Source organism: Narcine bancroftii, chromosome 7 (genome assembly GCF_036971445.1).
Source record: "Narcine bancroftii isolate sNarBan1 chromosome 7, sNarBan1.hap1, whole genome shotgun sequence".
Lineage (NCBI taxonomy): Eukaryota > Metazoa > Chordata > Chondrichthyes > Torpediniformes > Narcinidae > Narcine > Narcine bancroftii.
The window spans coordinates 16,440,428-16,455,563 of NC_091475.1; the positions used below are offsets into that span (position 1 = coordinate 16,440,428).

At 39.3% G+C, this 15,136-nt stretch overlaps 1 protein-coding gene across 6 annotated transcripts in view; it reads right to left on the reverse strand.

Moving 5' to 3' along the window:
• Positions 1-3,245: 3,245 nt before the first annotated feature.
• LOC138738558 (calcipressin-1-like) overlaps positions 3,246-15,136 on the reverse strand; it is a 79,798-nt gene continuing 67,907 nt past the window's right edge. For all 6 annotated transcript variants that reach the window (XM_069888996.1, XM_069888997.1, XM_069888999.1 and 3 more), the window contains 3 exons: positions 9,806-9,979; positions 4,636-4,807; positions 3,246-4,462 (listed from right to left, as the gene is read on the reverse strand). In XM_069888996.1, coding sequence (XP_069745097.1) covers positions 4,287-4,462; positions 4,636-4,807; positions 9,806-9,979 — 522 coding nt within the window. In that variant the 3' untranslated portion in view covers positions 3,246-4,286. The remainder of the gene's footprint in view (positions 4,463-4,635; positions 4,808-9,805; positions 9,980-15,136) is intronic.

The following is a 15,136-nucleotide window of genomic DNA, read 5'->3' on the forward strand; positions in this document are numbered from 1 at the left end:
TTTGCTAGGTAACCAAAATTGCACACTATACTCCCAAGTGCGGTCTCACCAGTATCTTGTAAAGTAGGAATATGACATCTCTGCTTCTACACTTAATGTCAACCAATGAAGGCAAGCATGCCATACACCTTCACCATCCAGTCTCCTTGTGTCACCACTTTCAAGGAACTATGTAGCTATGCCCCAAAGTCTCTCCATTTCTTGGCCCACTTTCCCATCCAGATATTTTAATCTTAGATAACCTTCAGCATCCATGATATCACTAATTTGTCTCATCCACAAACTTTCTTGGCCCATTTTCCCATCCAGATATTTTAATCTTAGATAACCTTCAGCATCCATGATATCACTAATTTGTCTCATCCACAAACTTTCTTGGCCCACTTTCCCATCCAGATATTTTAATCTTAGATAACCTTCAGCATCCATGATACCCACTAATTTGTCTCATCCACAAACTTACTGACCATGATTATATTATCATCCAATACATTATAGATGACGAACAGCAGTGGACCTAGCTCAGATCCCAGCAGCCAATCTGAGTAACAACCCACCACTATCCTCCCTCGGTCTCCTACCATAAGCCAATTCTGTATCCAATAAGCCAGTTCATCCTGCATCTCATACGATCTGACTTCCAACTTTCCTCTGTTCTGATGGAAAGCCATCAGCCTATTTCTCCCTCCACAGAACTGAGATTTTGTCAACTTGACCCATTCTTGCAAGTCAGGTCATTAGAGGATTAGTACCTTTAGGTTCCTGTGGGTCCATGTATCAAAAGATCTCCCCTGGAGCCAGCGTATCGAGGCAACAATGAAGGCACACCAATGCCTCTCCTTTCTAAGAAGTAGGAGGTCATTTGGTATATTGTCAAATACTCTCCAACACCTCTACAGGTGGAATAAATACTGACTGGCTGCATTACAGCCTGGTCTTGTAATTTGAGTGTCTGGGAATCCAGAAGTCTACAGAAAGTAGCAAACTTGGAATAATTGTGGAAGAGGAATAGCCAAATACAAAGTGTACCTTCAGCAGGTTTCAGCAACTAGTGATGTCAATGTCCACCTTGCGTTCCCTGCCACAACTTCTCTACCTCAATTTCAATAGATACGCTGATAAGAGTCCACTACAAATCCCACAGCTACTCCGGCCATGATTTAATTTTAGTAATACAGCATGGTAGAAGGCCCTTCTGGCCCATGAAACCTACGCTACCCAATTAACCTACTGACCCCACATGATTGGGAAGCTTGGAGGAAACAGGAGCAACCAGAGAAAATCCATACAGATCAAGGGAACAACGTGCCCTCTCAGTGCCAGATTTGAACCAGGTCAGTGGTGGTTTAATAATGTTATGCTAACCCCACTTCCCTGTGCTCCATTCTTCTATTTTCTCAGTGCATCAGTTCTAATACTGACTCTCCAGTGCTTTTGATACATTTCTTTGTGCTCAACTATAATTTTTCCCTCAATAACTGACAGGATTCTCAACTCTGCCTATTCAATTTCCCTCATGCCTGATCTTGTCTTCTCCTCCCACTGGAAAAAGGAAAGGGATTCACTTGTCTTCCCCTTCCACTCCTCCAGTCTCGATACTAAAGTGGGGGGGGGGGGGGGAGAAAGAGGGGGTCAATTGTCATAATTTACAATACCTACACCACATAAATAGCTTGACGAAGGGCCCAAGCCCAAAACGTCAGTTCTGTATCTTTATCTTTGCTATATAGAGGACACTGATCTGCTTAGTTTCTCCAGTATTGTGCTTATACTTCAATCACGGTGTCTGCAGACTTTCATGTTTTACTTTCAGATAAATCCCTTTCAGCTTTTCCTGAGATAGTGGATTGAATGGCTTTGCAGCCAAGTTTGTAGCTGATACAAAGACAGGTAGAGGAGCAGGTAGTGTTGAAGAAGCAGGGAAGCTGCAAGAGGACATGCATTAGGAGAATAGGCAAAAAGTGTTAAATGAAATGCAACGATGCAAAGTACATTATTAATTCGACCAAAGTGTAATGACAAACTGGCAGACTATTTTCTAAAAGGGGAGAAAATTGAAAGTTCCCAGATGTAGAGACTATGGAATTCTTGAGCAGGATATTCTGAAGGAAAACTTGTAGGTTGAGTCAGTGGTGAAGAAAGCAAATGCAATGCTGACATTCATTTCCAGAGGAATATACGAGCAGGGATGTGATGCTGAGGCTTTATAAGGCAAAGGTGAGGTAATTTTAGGCTCCTCTTTTAAAAAAAGGATGAGTTCACATTATAGAGGTTTCAGAGCTTCAAAAAGAATGATAGGTTCGTATGAGGAATGTTTTACTCATATTCATTAGAAATATTTCAAATATTGAAAGCCATGGATGGAGATGTAGATAATTTGTTTCCCAAGGTGGGAAGAGTCCAAGGCAATAGGGCACAACTTCAGAATTGAAGGGAGTCCATTTTTAACAAAGTTCTTTAACCAGAGAGTGGTGAATCTGTGGAACTTGTTGATACCAGCAGTTGTGGAGGCCAGGTCATTGGGTGTATTTAATGCAGAGATTGATAGGCTCTTGATTAGCTAGGACATCAATGGTTATGGGGAGAAGGCCAAGGGAGAATGGATCAGCTCATGATTAAATGGCAGGGCAGACTGGATGGACTGAATAACCAATTTCTACTCCTGTGTCATAAAACCAATTCTTTTGGGATGCACTAGTTTTAGCACCATCAACACCTTTTCTCCCCACAGCGTCATTCAGTGTAACCTGAAAACTAAGTTTGTGTCCAGTGGAATAATTCAATAAAAATTGCAAATGATATCACATTGTAAACATGGTCAGATATTCTACACAGAAATATAGCGATGGATTAATTTCAAGCTACGGAGGGCTATGGTCCTGGTGTAGGTCGAAGGGATACAGTAACTATTTGGCACAGACTAGATGGGCTGAATTACTATGCAGAGCATCTTCATATTTAGTTCCATGACTGAACTTCTCCAACTTCCAGCTTGATGTGCTGCCTGCAGATAAAGCACAACTGCTAAGGCAACTGCGATTTAAAACCATACAAAAAAAATGTAGCAAAAAGGAATTGGGATTTGTATACAGTACAATTCAGTTGTGTCAATACAGTGATTTCAAAACATTTATACAACAGCAGCCTATTGGGCAAGGAACCAAACTTGAAATGGACCCCGATGAAGACTGGCAATGGATTTTATACTGTTCAATCTTTCATTTTGTACAAATAAAATAAAACTATTTAAAGCAAATGTATTTATTTGTAAACATCCCATCTGCCCAATTATTCCAATCTGTACAAATCTGAACAATATGTACAGCACAGATAATAATTTAATATTTTACTGATATTACACTTCAAGGAACAGTTTGAAATATTCTAACATTACACAGGATGAATACACTCCAACAAGACGTCTTAAATCAGTCATTTGGTACTTTCCATACTCAAGGTAATTTAACACAAATAATGATTCATAATGAAGCAAATGATGAGTCAGTTAATTTAGAGAACCAAGAGCACTTGTTCCCATACAATATTGTGTTATACAACATGCAATTAGTTTTAGTGCATGGATATAGGTAGCTATGTTGCAGAAAATAGGCAGAAAGATAAAGTGCAAGCGAAACTCAATTATCTTCATAACCATCAGGATACAGTTTGACAAAAGATACTTACAGAATGTCGCGATACTGATAAAAGATTCAAAGTTAAAAGCTGATCTTGATAAGTGGTTGAATTAATCTATCAAACAGCTACTGTTTGCAATCAAAATTAGCTCCCTGCTCGTCTCGAATGTGTCCCAATTCTATACAAGCTGGCACTGCTAAAAGGGACTAACATAAATATCGTAGCAGGCCACTCTAAACACCACAAATAGCTACAGTTTGCAACAACATGCAAATGAAGTCTCACAGCAAGAAAATGATAGAGACAAAACATTAAGATAGATAACCAAAACATGTTCAGTGCCAAACACAGACTCTATATTATCACACGTGCCATTATAAACTGCTGCTCATTCAGCTGGGCCTTCGTGTCCCCCAATCAACACCTTTGCAGTTTTTAAAAGGACAGGCTTACAGCAGAAAATAACGCAAAAGCATCGATACAGTAAGTTTCCCCACATTCTTTCTGCCTATCAGTACACACACAGTGTTATGCATTTGGGAACTTAATCTTTTGCACTAATTATGCTGCAGTCCAGTATCCCCATTATAACTCAGTAGTGTGGTCATTCTCTGTCTGAAGAATACATCGCAAAGTGGGCAAGTTCACTTTCACTTAGAATGGCTCGCTGCGTAGTCTGGCCGTCTTGTTTGAATTATTTTTGGTTTGGGTCGATTTTTTCCTTCCTCGTCCTCTTGTTCTTGCTCCAGTTCTGGGTCACTTTCACAGACATGAACAACAACACTGGGAGTGGTGTCAGTCCCAGCATGCAATTCATATTTCTCACCTATACAGAATATATAAAGAGGGGATATTAAAAAACAAAAAAGTACCTCTATTTCTGATACAACATGATTTACTTTAGATTACATCCACTAAGTTCAATATCACAAATGCAATGCTCTGGGTGACAGAAGGAAGTGTCAAATGCTAAGAATTGCAAAATTACTTTGTGATTACCTGGTCCCAGCTTGGAAATTGCATACAACAAATCATAATTGATGACAGGAGTGGCGTCTTCTGCTTGTTTCCATCCAACAGGTGGAGACGCTGGTGGGGAAATGAGGAACTGTTTTTCTGGGTGGGGTGGAGCTAGGTGTGGGCTTCCTTTACTGAGAGATTTGCTCTGGATCTGAAAAACATTTAAAATTCTTTTTTTTGGAGAGGAAAAGGTTCTACTCATCTTAAAAATTGTGATAATTTGGAGCTCCAATTGAAGAAGCACAAGCCATTGGAGCAGAATTGGGCCATTCAGCCCATTGAGTCTGCTTCACCAGGCTGATGCATTTTTCTTTACAACCCCCCTTTTCTTGCCTTCTCTCCATAATCTTTGACACCCTTCCCTCGTAAAGAACATATCAAGTCTGCTTTAAATCTATCCAATGGCTTGGCCTCCACAGCTGTGTGGCAAAGTTATTTCACAGATTCACCACCCTCTGGCTGAAGAAAATTCTCCTCATTCAGTTCTAAAGAGACATTCTTTTATTCTAAGGCTGTGCCCTCTGGTTCTAGAAGCACTCGTGCTTAAAACTATATTTCTATGGCAGTTATAGTCCACCAAGATAAAATGGATATTATTAATTGCTTATGTCCAACATGTCATGATGAATTCCCATCGCCATACCATTTACCCGACCAATTTTCAAACACAACCACAATAAGATGCAAATAGCAGTGATAGAACGGTACAGCCTTTCAGCCCAACTAACCAATGCCGACCAATGTTTTTGTTATTGGTCAAAAAAAACACTGAGCACAGCGAAGGGTTCTTCTGAAAATGAACTAACAAGTTATCTCTAACATTCCTACAGTCCTTGTAAAGAACATACATTTCAAAATATAGGGTTACAATGAAAAAGATCAATTACCACCAAAGGCAACAAGGTAGTAACTGTCATGGGGTTCATTTATAAGCCCTGATGACTTGGCAGAAAGAAAACCTGGTTTTAAGTCTGTTGGTGTGCACTTTCACACTCAGGTCTTCTCCCCAAGGGCAGGAGGGAGGAGAGTGTGTCTGGGATGTGATGGGTCCTTCAGTATGTTTACTGCCTTTTCTTGGTAGGAGATGGAGTTCATCATGGAGTGGGGGAAGTTTGTGTGAGCCGCTTTCTCTCCCTTGTCACTTTCCATCTTTTCAAAGAATTAAAAAAGTGTTTCACACTATGAACCACATTAACCAAATTACACACAAACATTTCCCTCTTGAATAAACAGTGTCATTTTATCCCCTTTTTCGCTTCTTTCCATCTTGAGTAAAGCAGCTCCCATACCATGCTGCAATGCACCCAGCATGCTTAACTGAGTGAATCCTGTTTATGTGCACTGGCCAAATTCCTTTTGACTATTCCTATCCACGTAACTGTCCAAGTTACTTTTAAACATTCTAAATGTACCCGCCTCTTGCATAACCTCTGACAGCCTAACCTACATGCCCAGCATGCTTTGAAAAATCTGCTCACCTTAAATATTTGCATTCTAGATTTATACTCCCTTACTCTACAAACACGTCCAACCGTTCCTCTTATGCATGCCTCTCAATTTTATATAGCTCTATAAAGGTAATCTCTATCCTCTTTTCCTCCAATCTCATCTCACAACTCAGAAAATTGCAAAAGGTTCGCTTGCAGGTGGAGCAGGCTATCAAGAAGGCAAATGGAATGTTGGCCTTCATTGCTTGGGGGACTGAATTTTGGAGGAGGGAGGTTATGTTGCAACTGTGCAAGGTACTGGTGAGGCCGCATCTGGAGTACTAGGTGCAGTTCTGGTCTCCTTACTTGAGGAAGGATGCACTGCTTTGGAGGCTGTGCAGAAGAGAATCACCAGGTCGATTCCCGAGGGGGTTAACATATGAGGACAGATTGAGTCACCTAGGACTGTACTTCCTAGAATTTAGTAGTAGAGGGGATCTAATAAAATTATGAAAGGTATACACAAGATAGAGGAAGGCAAGTAGTTTCCATTGATGGGCAGACTGGAACTAGGAGACATAGCCTCAAGACTCAAGGTAGTAGATCTATGGAATTCATTGTCTATTGGAGGCTATCTTAGAGACAAAATTGGATAGATTTTTACATAGTAGGGGAATTAAGAGTTATAGGGAAAAAGGCAGGTTGGTGGAGATGAACCATGATCTCAATGAATGGCAGAGCAGGCTTGACGAGTCAGATGGCTTACCCATGCTCTTATGTTCTAATGGTCAAGTCTTCCAGTGTTTCTTCTATCTGGTTCATTACTTCCAGGAGAAGAGGAATTAATAACTCTTTAAATTTTTATAGAATTCTATTGGGAGTCCATCCTCTCCAGCCGTTTTATTGTTCAGTAGCTTTTTTAATATATCCTGTATTTCCTCTATTTCAAATGGTTTTATCAATTTGTTTTGCTCCTCTTCTTGCAATTTCAGTAGTTCAATTTTAGCTAAAAACTCATCTATTTTGTCCTCTTTCCCTTCGTTCTCAGTTCGGTATAATTGTTCATAGAATTCCTTAAAGTTTTCATTGATCTGTGTTGGGTTATATATAATTTGTTTGTTCTTTTTCCTTGATGCCAATACAGTTCTTTTAGCTTGTTCTGTTTTAAGTTGCCAGGCTCGTATTTTGTGCATTTTTTCCTCCTAGCTCGTAAAACTTCTGCTTTATTTTCATTATGTTCTTCTCCACTTTATACTTTTGTAAAGTTTCTTATTTTATTTTTTGTCCACCAATTCTCTTCTTTTTGTTGTATCTTCCCTTGTTGCTAGTTCTTTTTCTGTACTTAATATTTCCCTTTCCAACTGTTCTATTTCCTGATTGTAGTCCTTATTAGTTACATAACTTATTACCTGCCCTTTAATGAGGCTTTCATTGCATCCCATAATATAAATTTGTCTTTCACTGATTCCATATTTATTTCAAAGTACATTTTAATTTGGCTTTCAATAAATTCTCTAAATTCCTGTCTTTTAAGTAGCATGGAGTTTAATCTCCATCTATATGTTCTTGGTGGGATGTCCTCCAGTTCTATTGCTAATAACAGGGGTGAATGATCAAATAACAATCTATCGGATTACACAGTTTAAAAAAGAATCACCATTTAAATAGCAAACACAAGCAATTCGATACCTAGGTATTAGATTAGATAATAATTTAGGATTACAGGATGACTTAGAACATTGGAAAGAATTGCCACTAACACTGATAGGGAGGGTAAATTACATTAAAATGAACATCTTCCCAAGGATACAATACCTATTTCAATCATTACCAATTCCCTTAACAGAGAAATTTTTCAATGAACTAAATAATAAGGAAATTCTTATGGAAAGGGGGGGAAACCGAGGATAGCGCTAGATAAATCAACAGAATGGTACAAGCAAGGTGGTTTGCAGCTACCAAACTTTAAATATTATTATAGAGCAGCACAATTAACGTATTTATTAGATTTTTATCAAACAAGGGAAAAACCAGATTGGACCAAGATAGAGCTAGATAAAATAGGGGAGAAGGTACCAGAACATATACTTTATAAGTGGGATGAAAAACTGGTGCAATATAGAAGTTCACCAGTACTGCACCATCTACTCAACATATGGAAGATGATTCACATAGAAAGGAAAAAAAACAAATCGCCAACTACCAAAATTATTATTGACGCAAAATCAGCTAATCCCTTTCACAATAGATAACCTTTCCTTTAGAGAATGGGAGAGAAAAGGGATCAAAAGAATAGAAAATTGTTTTTTGGGAAATAATTTATTATCATTTGAACAAATGAAGTACAAATATGGAATAACACATGGTACAATGTTTGCATACCACCAGCTGAAAACCTACCTAAAGGACAAATTGGGAAGCAGACTGAGATTACCAGAAGAAAGCAGCTTTGAATATGTGATTCGAGAAACAATGATAATAAAAAGATTTATAACAAACATGTACATCAAGCTGGAAGAGAAAGAAAATGATGAAATAAGGTATAAACCCAAACAAAAGTGGGAAAAAGATCTAAACAAAGATAAAAAATGAAATATGGGAAAAGTTATGCTCCGGAACTATGAGAAATATAATAAATACGGGGTTACGCATGATACAATATAATTGGTTACACAGGCTATATATCACGCCCCAAAAGTTAAATAAATGGGACCCAACAGCATCAGATAGATGTTTTCACTGTAAGAAGGAAACGGGAACAACAGTACCTGCAATTTGGGCATGTGAGAAAGTGAAAACGTTTTGGGAAGATCTAAATCAGGTATTAAATAAAATCACAAAAAGCAACATACCAAAAAATCCAGAGATCTTTCTTCTAAGTAATACAAGTAGTAAAGAATTAGGCCTCAAACTGGATGAAGCACAAAAAAGATTTATTATGATAGCCTTAGCTGTAGCAAAACAAATGTATAATGTCAACCTGGAAATCAGAAGAGAGCCTGAGAGTACAGCAATGGTACATGGAAATGAATAAATGTATTCCATTGGAAAAAATAACGTATAATTTAAAAAATAAAGTCACATTATTTGAACAAATTTGGGAACCGTACATGGAACACAAGAGAGAGGGCTCTACCGTGGACCTCCACCCCCTAAAATGATAGAATGAGAAGACAAAATGACCTGATCCAGTGTGTAAAAGTAGAGGACACAAGTTTCTTGTTTATTTTCGTTGTGTGATGACATTGTTTAATGGGTTTATTGTATATGTTGAACGTTTAATGGGTTTGGAGGGGGCTAGGAAGGAGGGAGGGGGAAATAAAGGGGAGAAAATGCCACTGTGTATATTCAAGAGGGAAATGTTTATATGTATTTTGATTAATATGGTTCATAGTGTGAAAAATAAAAAATTTAAAAGACTAAAGATACATATGTACCAAAGAATAATGCATTAAATTACCATGATTTACTGTGGGCCTGTTAACTATCCTTGTCTGAAATTCTTGGTTGGCAGGACTCCCAGAAATCTCTCTAAACAATATTAACCTCAAATATTACTGCATCAAAAAACATTCATACCAATCACCACACAGGTGCAATAAATTGCAAATTGTGTTCAAAGGTTCTATCACCAGAATTTAGGACAGGGTTCTCACAAAAGCATTGTTCAATGCATTTCATCAATTATTTTGTTTAAATGTTACACATGCAGAAATAAGTACCTGTGCAAAGTAGAGTTTCATTTTCTTCCCATTAAATTCAGTTTCATGAAGTTGAATTCTGGCCTCAGTTGCTGCAATAGGGTTGCTGAAGTTGATTCGAACTCGCCTGAAGCTCTTAAAAAACTGGAAGGTCACATTCTTGTCGTAAACCCTGAATAAAGTCTCAAAGTCATCCTGCAGAAAGATTTAATAAAAATGAGAACTGTCAGAGTTCAAGCACTTCGTTCCAACTTTTAAAGTGAAATAGAGTAAAAACCCCCAGTAACTGGCACCTATGTGGATTGGTAGATGCCGGATAAGTGAATTTTCCAGTTGCTTGAGAATGTGTGGTGATTGGTGAAGTAACTGCCTGGGGCTGCAAATTTTAAACTTTAGTACTTTTTAAAACCTATTTATTTTCTGCGATTTTTTTTGGCCAGTTGCTCAAGGCTGATGTTTGCTTTCATTCTGGATCATGGAGATTTTACTGTGCAAGCTACACAGTTAGCCACCAAGTTACCCTCTGGGGAAACGTGAAGTCAGTGAAGTACTTTCCAAAGCATCACTCAGGTGTAAGACCAACTGAATTTGTGTTTTTTTTTAAAAAACAGTTTTCATATGACCAAACCTTCCCACTGTCCCTGCTTCCTCCCGAAAATATTCAGTACAACGTTTGCTGGCCTGTTGCTTCCAAAATGACCATGCAGATTTCACAGGTTTCAGAGAAAAAAAGGGACAATGGGCTAACTCTGCTAAAGATATTGGTGTGGCATCGCAGGTAGTTACTCAGAATAGAATAGGATACATCAAGTTCAGCACACTTAGTTTGGAACAAATGCTTGCCAGATTCTGTGCAAATTTAGCTGGGATCCCTCTTTGCTGGGGAGGAGAAGTTGGGCCAAGGCTATATAGACTCTGATGGCATCCAATGTGCATGAACAAAATCAAGGCTCAACTGAGAGGTTATTATTAAGCATGGCATCCAAAATTAAGAAGGGGAAATACAAGAGTGAGGCTGGAGGGCAAAGGCAATGATTGTGGGACTGAAGTGGTTAATTAAAAACAAGTTTGCCCAGTATGTGTCAAAGGTCTCACTATTTCACATCTTAGTACCTTGATAATAGCAAGTTTGGAACCAGGTGATGCACACACCCAATATTAAACTATGTTGCATCTTTATTGAATTATAACAATATGGAAGTCAGAGTTGTACAGCATGGAACAGGCCCTTTGGCCCAACTTGTCCATGTTGATGTCCTGGGCTAGTATCATTTGCCTGCATTTGGTCCAGATACTTCTAAACCAGGAGTGACCAAACTGTTTTTCCTTTGGTTATGGGCCACGTACAGAAAAATATAAGGAGTCACAGTATTAAACAGTATTAAGCCTGGCAGTTTTCAATCAGTTGCAATGCAAGAAAAATGAGATTGCTTCTATTTATTTATGCAGCGGCACCTTGTGGTGAAACTAAGAAGTGCAATTACACAAACAGTACAATTATTTTTAGAGAGGATGTTCAAACAGGCCACTTAAAATGGGCAAAGGGCCTCAGTTTGGTCACCCTGGTTCTAAACTCTTCATACTCGTCTTTTTTTCCCTCTCCCTTAATCAAGATTCAAAAGAAATTTCATCCAAACACATTAAGGACCACATTCAAAAGTTTTATCCAGAAATTTGTTGAAACAAATCTTGACAGCAATAATATTTTAGTACATTAATCATGCAAAGGTTGATGCCAATTCTGTAACAGGGCTGACTCAGCCCAAAATGAAACTACCTTGATAAGATTCATAATGTGCATCTTGATCCAAATTTAACACAAGTATAGGAATGTGCACCCTGCCAAATGGTAGTACAATAAATTCAACAATCCACCACATACATTCCACTACTCGACATCCTGGTATGAAACATTTTTTTTCACCACGAGGCCACAAGAGTGACCCTAGTGCTCAATGCCAACAATTAAAGCAATACTTTTAACCTTGTATCCTACATTACACAACAACGTCATTGACCCAGGTGCTTTCCTGGTGCAAGAGTTGCAGCTTGTGAATCACTTACCAGAAATCCTTCATATATTATTCCTATGAATTTTCCACATTCATTTCCTTCAACCTTCGCATTTAATAAATTAGATCAGAAGTGACGTATGACAAATATCAGGAGAAATTTAAATATTTGGAGAGGGACCAATGGCTTGATGAAAAAGAAACCAATTGTTCATCCAAATTGTAAATCCACTCACAGGCTTTAGTGGAATTTTCCTCTCTGGCTCAGAATCTAAATTTAGGCCACTTCCTTAAGAGTTTATTTCCCATCAAAATCAGCAGCTTGCGAGAAGTTGGGGTGAAACAAACAGCACCATGTCAAAATAATTTAAACCCTCAATTTTCTGAATCTAATCTGGCAACAGAAAATTTTGCATTTGCACTGTAACTCAATTTATTCAGGACAAATTCTTTCCAGTAGAATCTGCAGTAAAAGGCTAATTGCTGGAGGAACTCCGTCCGATCAGGCAGTATCCGTGGAAGGATGATGACAGTTGACATTTCGGGTAAAATCCCTGCTGTCTCAGGACTGAGAAAGGGGAGGGAAGACCAGCAGTATTAAAGAGGGGGGAGCACGGGTTTGTTGATAAGTGAACCAAGGGAGGGAGAGGATGAATGTACAAACTCAGCCAGATGGGGGGACAGGAGTTGGAGGTGGGAGCAGGAGAGGGACCGGTAGAGGCAAAGAAGGAAGAAAGAGGAAAGACAAATGGAGCCACGATAGGGCGGGGAGTATGATAGTAGAGATGTCTGCTGATTGAAGGAGATTGAGGTCAGTGGGCGAATGGGACCACCTTCAAAACGGTAAAGTGTTATCCAGAAATTTTGAAACAAATCTTTCCTCTGCCTCCTCCATTGACAGGGTGAGGCCAAAGACCGATCCTATTCCACCTGGGTAGTTAATAACCCAATGGTGTAATCCACTCCCACTTGGCCCCTTTTCCCTCTCCTTCTCATCCATCTCAGATTTCAGATTCAGATTTCATATTTATTGTCTGACATCACATACTTCCCTGCGATTCCTTTTTCCTGCCGGCACAGCAGAATGATCACTAATTGGTAGTGCAAAAATAAACTGCATGGAGCATAAAGATCTAAACAAATGAAAGAACTGCAAAGAGATAGATGTAAACAAACTGACTGTGCAACACAGAGAGAACAAAAGAAAATCAATAAAGTGCACAAGTGTCCACAGCCATTGAGAGTCCATTTCAAACCACTGGCAATCTGAGCTGCAGATCCGAACCTCAGACATGGTCAAGAACCCTTCAGCACCTTCTCACATCCCAGTTCTGATACCTGGTACTGCCGCCCACCCCCCCCCCCACCCCGCCCGCCCCCAGCAGTCAAAAGCCCAGCGAGCATGCACTGATGCCATCTTCCAACCAGGCAGCCATTTATCGATTACAAATTCAGCAGCTGGCTATACATGGTACGTCTATACAGACGGGCAATCCATCTCCGCTCTGAGGTGGTATGCCTACTCGAAGTTTAAAAAAAATTCTACCCACCAATCGGCCTGTGTACGGGTAGATAACCTGCCAAAATGGCAGGATGAATTCAGGTTACTATCCAATTTGTAAACCCTAACTGATTGTGGTCTGGACGTGAGGAAATCCATGATCCAATTACACAGTGGGGCCTTAACTCCCAAGTCTTGGAGTTTGCTGATCAGTTTTAAGGGGATGATGGTGTTAAGTGCCGAACTGTAGTCAACAAAGAGCATCCTGATATATACATATTTGCTGTCCAGGTGTTCAAGTCAAGGGTTTTGTGTAGAGTCACTGAGATAGCATCTGCCGTGGACCTGTTACTACGATAGGTGAACTGGAATGAATCCATGTTACCACTCAGCCAGGATCTGATACGCTTCATCACCAGCCTTTTAAAACATTTCACTGTTGATGTAAGTGCTACTGGTTGATAGTTATTAAGGCAGGTTACTGCATTCTTTCTGGGCACCAGTATGATTGATGCCTGTTTGAATCGGGTTGGTATCATGCCCTGCTGGAGTGAGATAATGAAGTCATCTGTGAATACCTTGGTAAAATTGGTCAGCACAGATCTTTAATACTCCATCTGGCCGGATGCTTTCCTCGAATCTGATACTAAGCCCTCTCACACATTACCTTCTTCAAGCCTTGATACCCAGGTCTCTCCACCTTTTTGTCCTATACCCTTTCACCTCAGCCCCTCCCTCAGGTTCTTTCCTTTACATTTAGTCTTGATAAAGGATCCAGACCCAAAATACAGACTTCTATTCATGAATGCTATCTGACCTGCTGAGTTCCTCCAGCAATTCTTTGTTTGCTCCTATTTTTCTGAAGTTAAATGGTTGAAAGCACAACTGCCATTTTCAGTACAAGGCTCCACAAAGAGCACAGTGATAAGGGGGCAATTATCAACCATTCACATTCAGGAGATGGTCTTGTCCAAATAACCTTTCTCTAAGGGTACCACTCTATCGCATATTGAAGGAAGCAGATTCAAACAAAAAGCCACAAGGGTTTTGCACTTGTGAACAAAGGTGACTCAGATTATTACAAATCTAGTCTACCACAAACCAGCAGTTTAGGGATGCCTTCAACAGAAAAGGTTGCAATCTGTTTTCCCGATTGTTGACAGCACACTGGGGCTATCGGAATGGCATTAAATCCTAAAAACCCAGGTTATTTCATCTGTTACTCAGTCCCAGTTAATAAAGATGTAAACATTTTGCCAATATAAATGCAAAGTTTCTTTATACTGTCCATGCACACGAGTGGGCAACTTTGTCTATATTAAAAAAAGACACAACCTTGGGATGAATCAACGTCAATGGGAATAACAAAAAGAGCATTATCAAAATAGCAAGGCCAGAATAGCAATTGGTGAACTTTCTACAGCCTAGATATTATAATTCTGTTCTAATGAGCCCGTAAAGACAATATAAAAAAAAAAGGTTATCCACTTTGGTTAGAAATAAGTACTCTATTTGTTTTTAAATAGTGGGAGAACGAAAGTTGTTGTTCAGGGTGAACAGAGCACCCACTTATGCAAATAACCAAAAGTTAATATACAGGTGGAACAAGAAATTAGGGAGGCAAATGGTCTGCTGTCCTTTATTTCAGCAGGGCCTAAAAGCAAAGTTGTCCAACCAAATTTGAATGAGGCACAGGTGAGACTCCAGAAAGAATAGAATGAACAGGTCTATTCTCATAAGAACACAGGATATCAAACAGACCTACAAGGACAATGCCATTCAGTTCCTCTCATCAAGTCCACCATTTAAGATCTCAGTTAATTTATTACCTCAATGCTA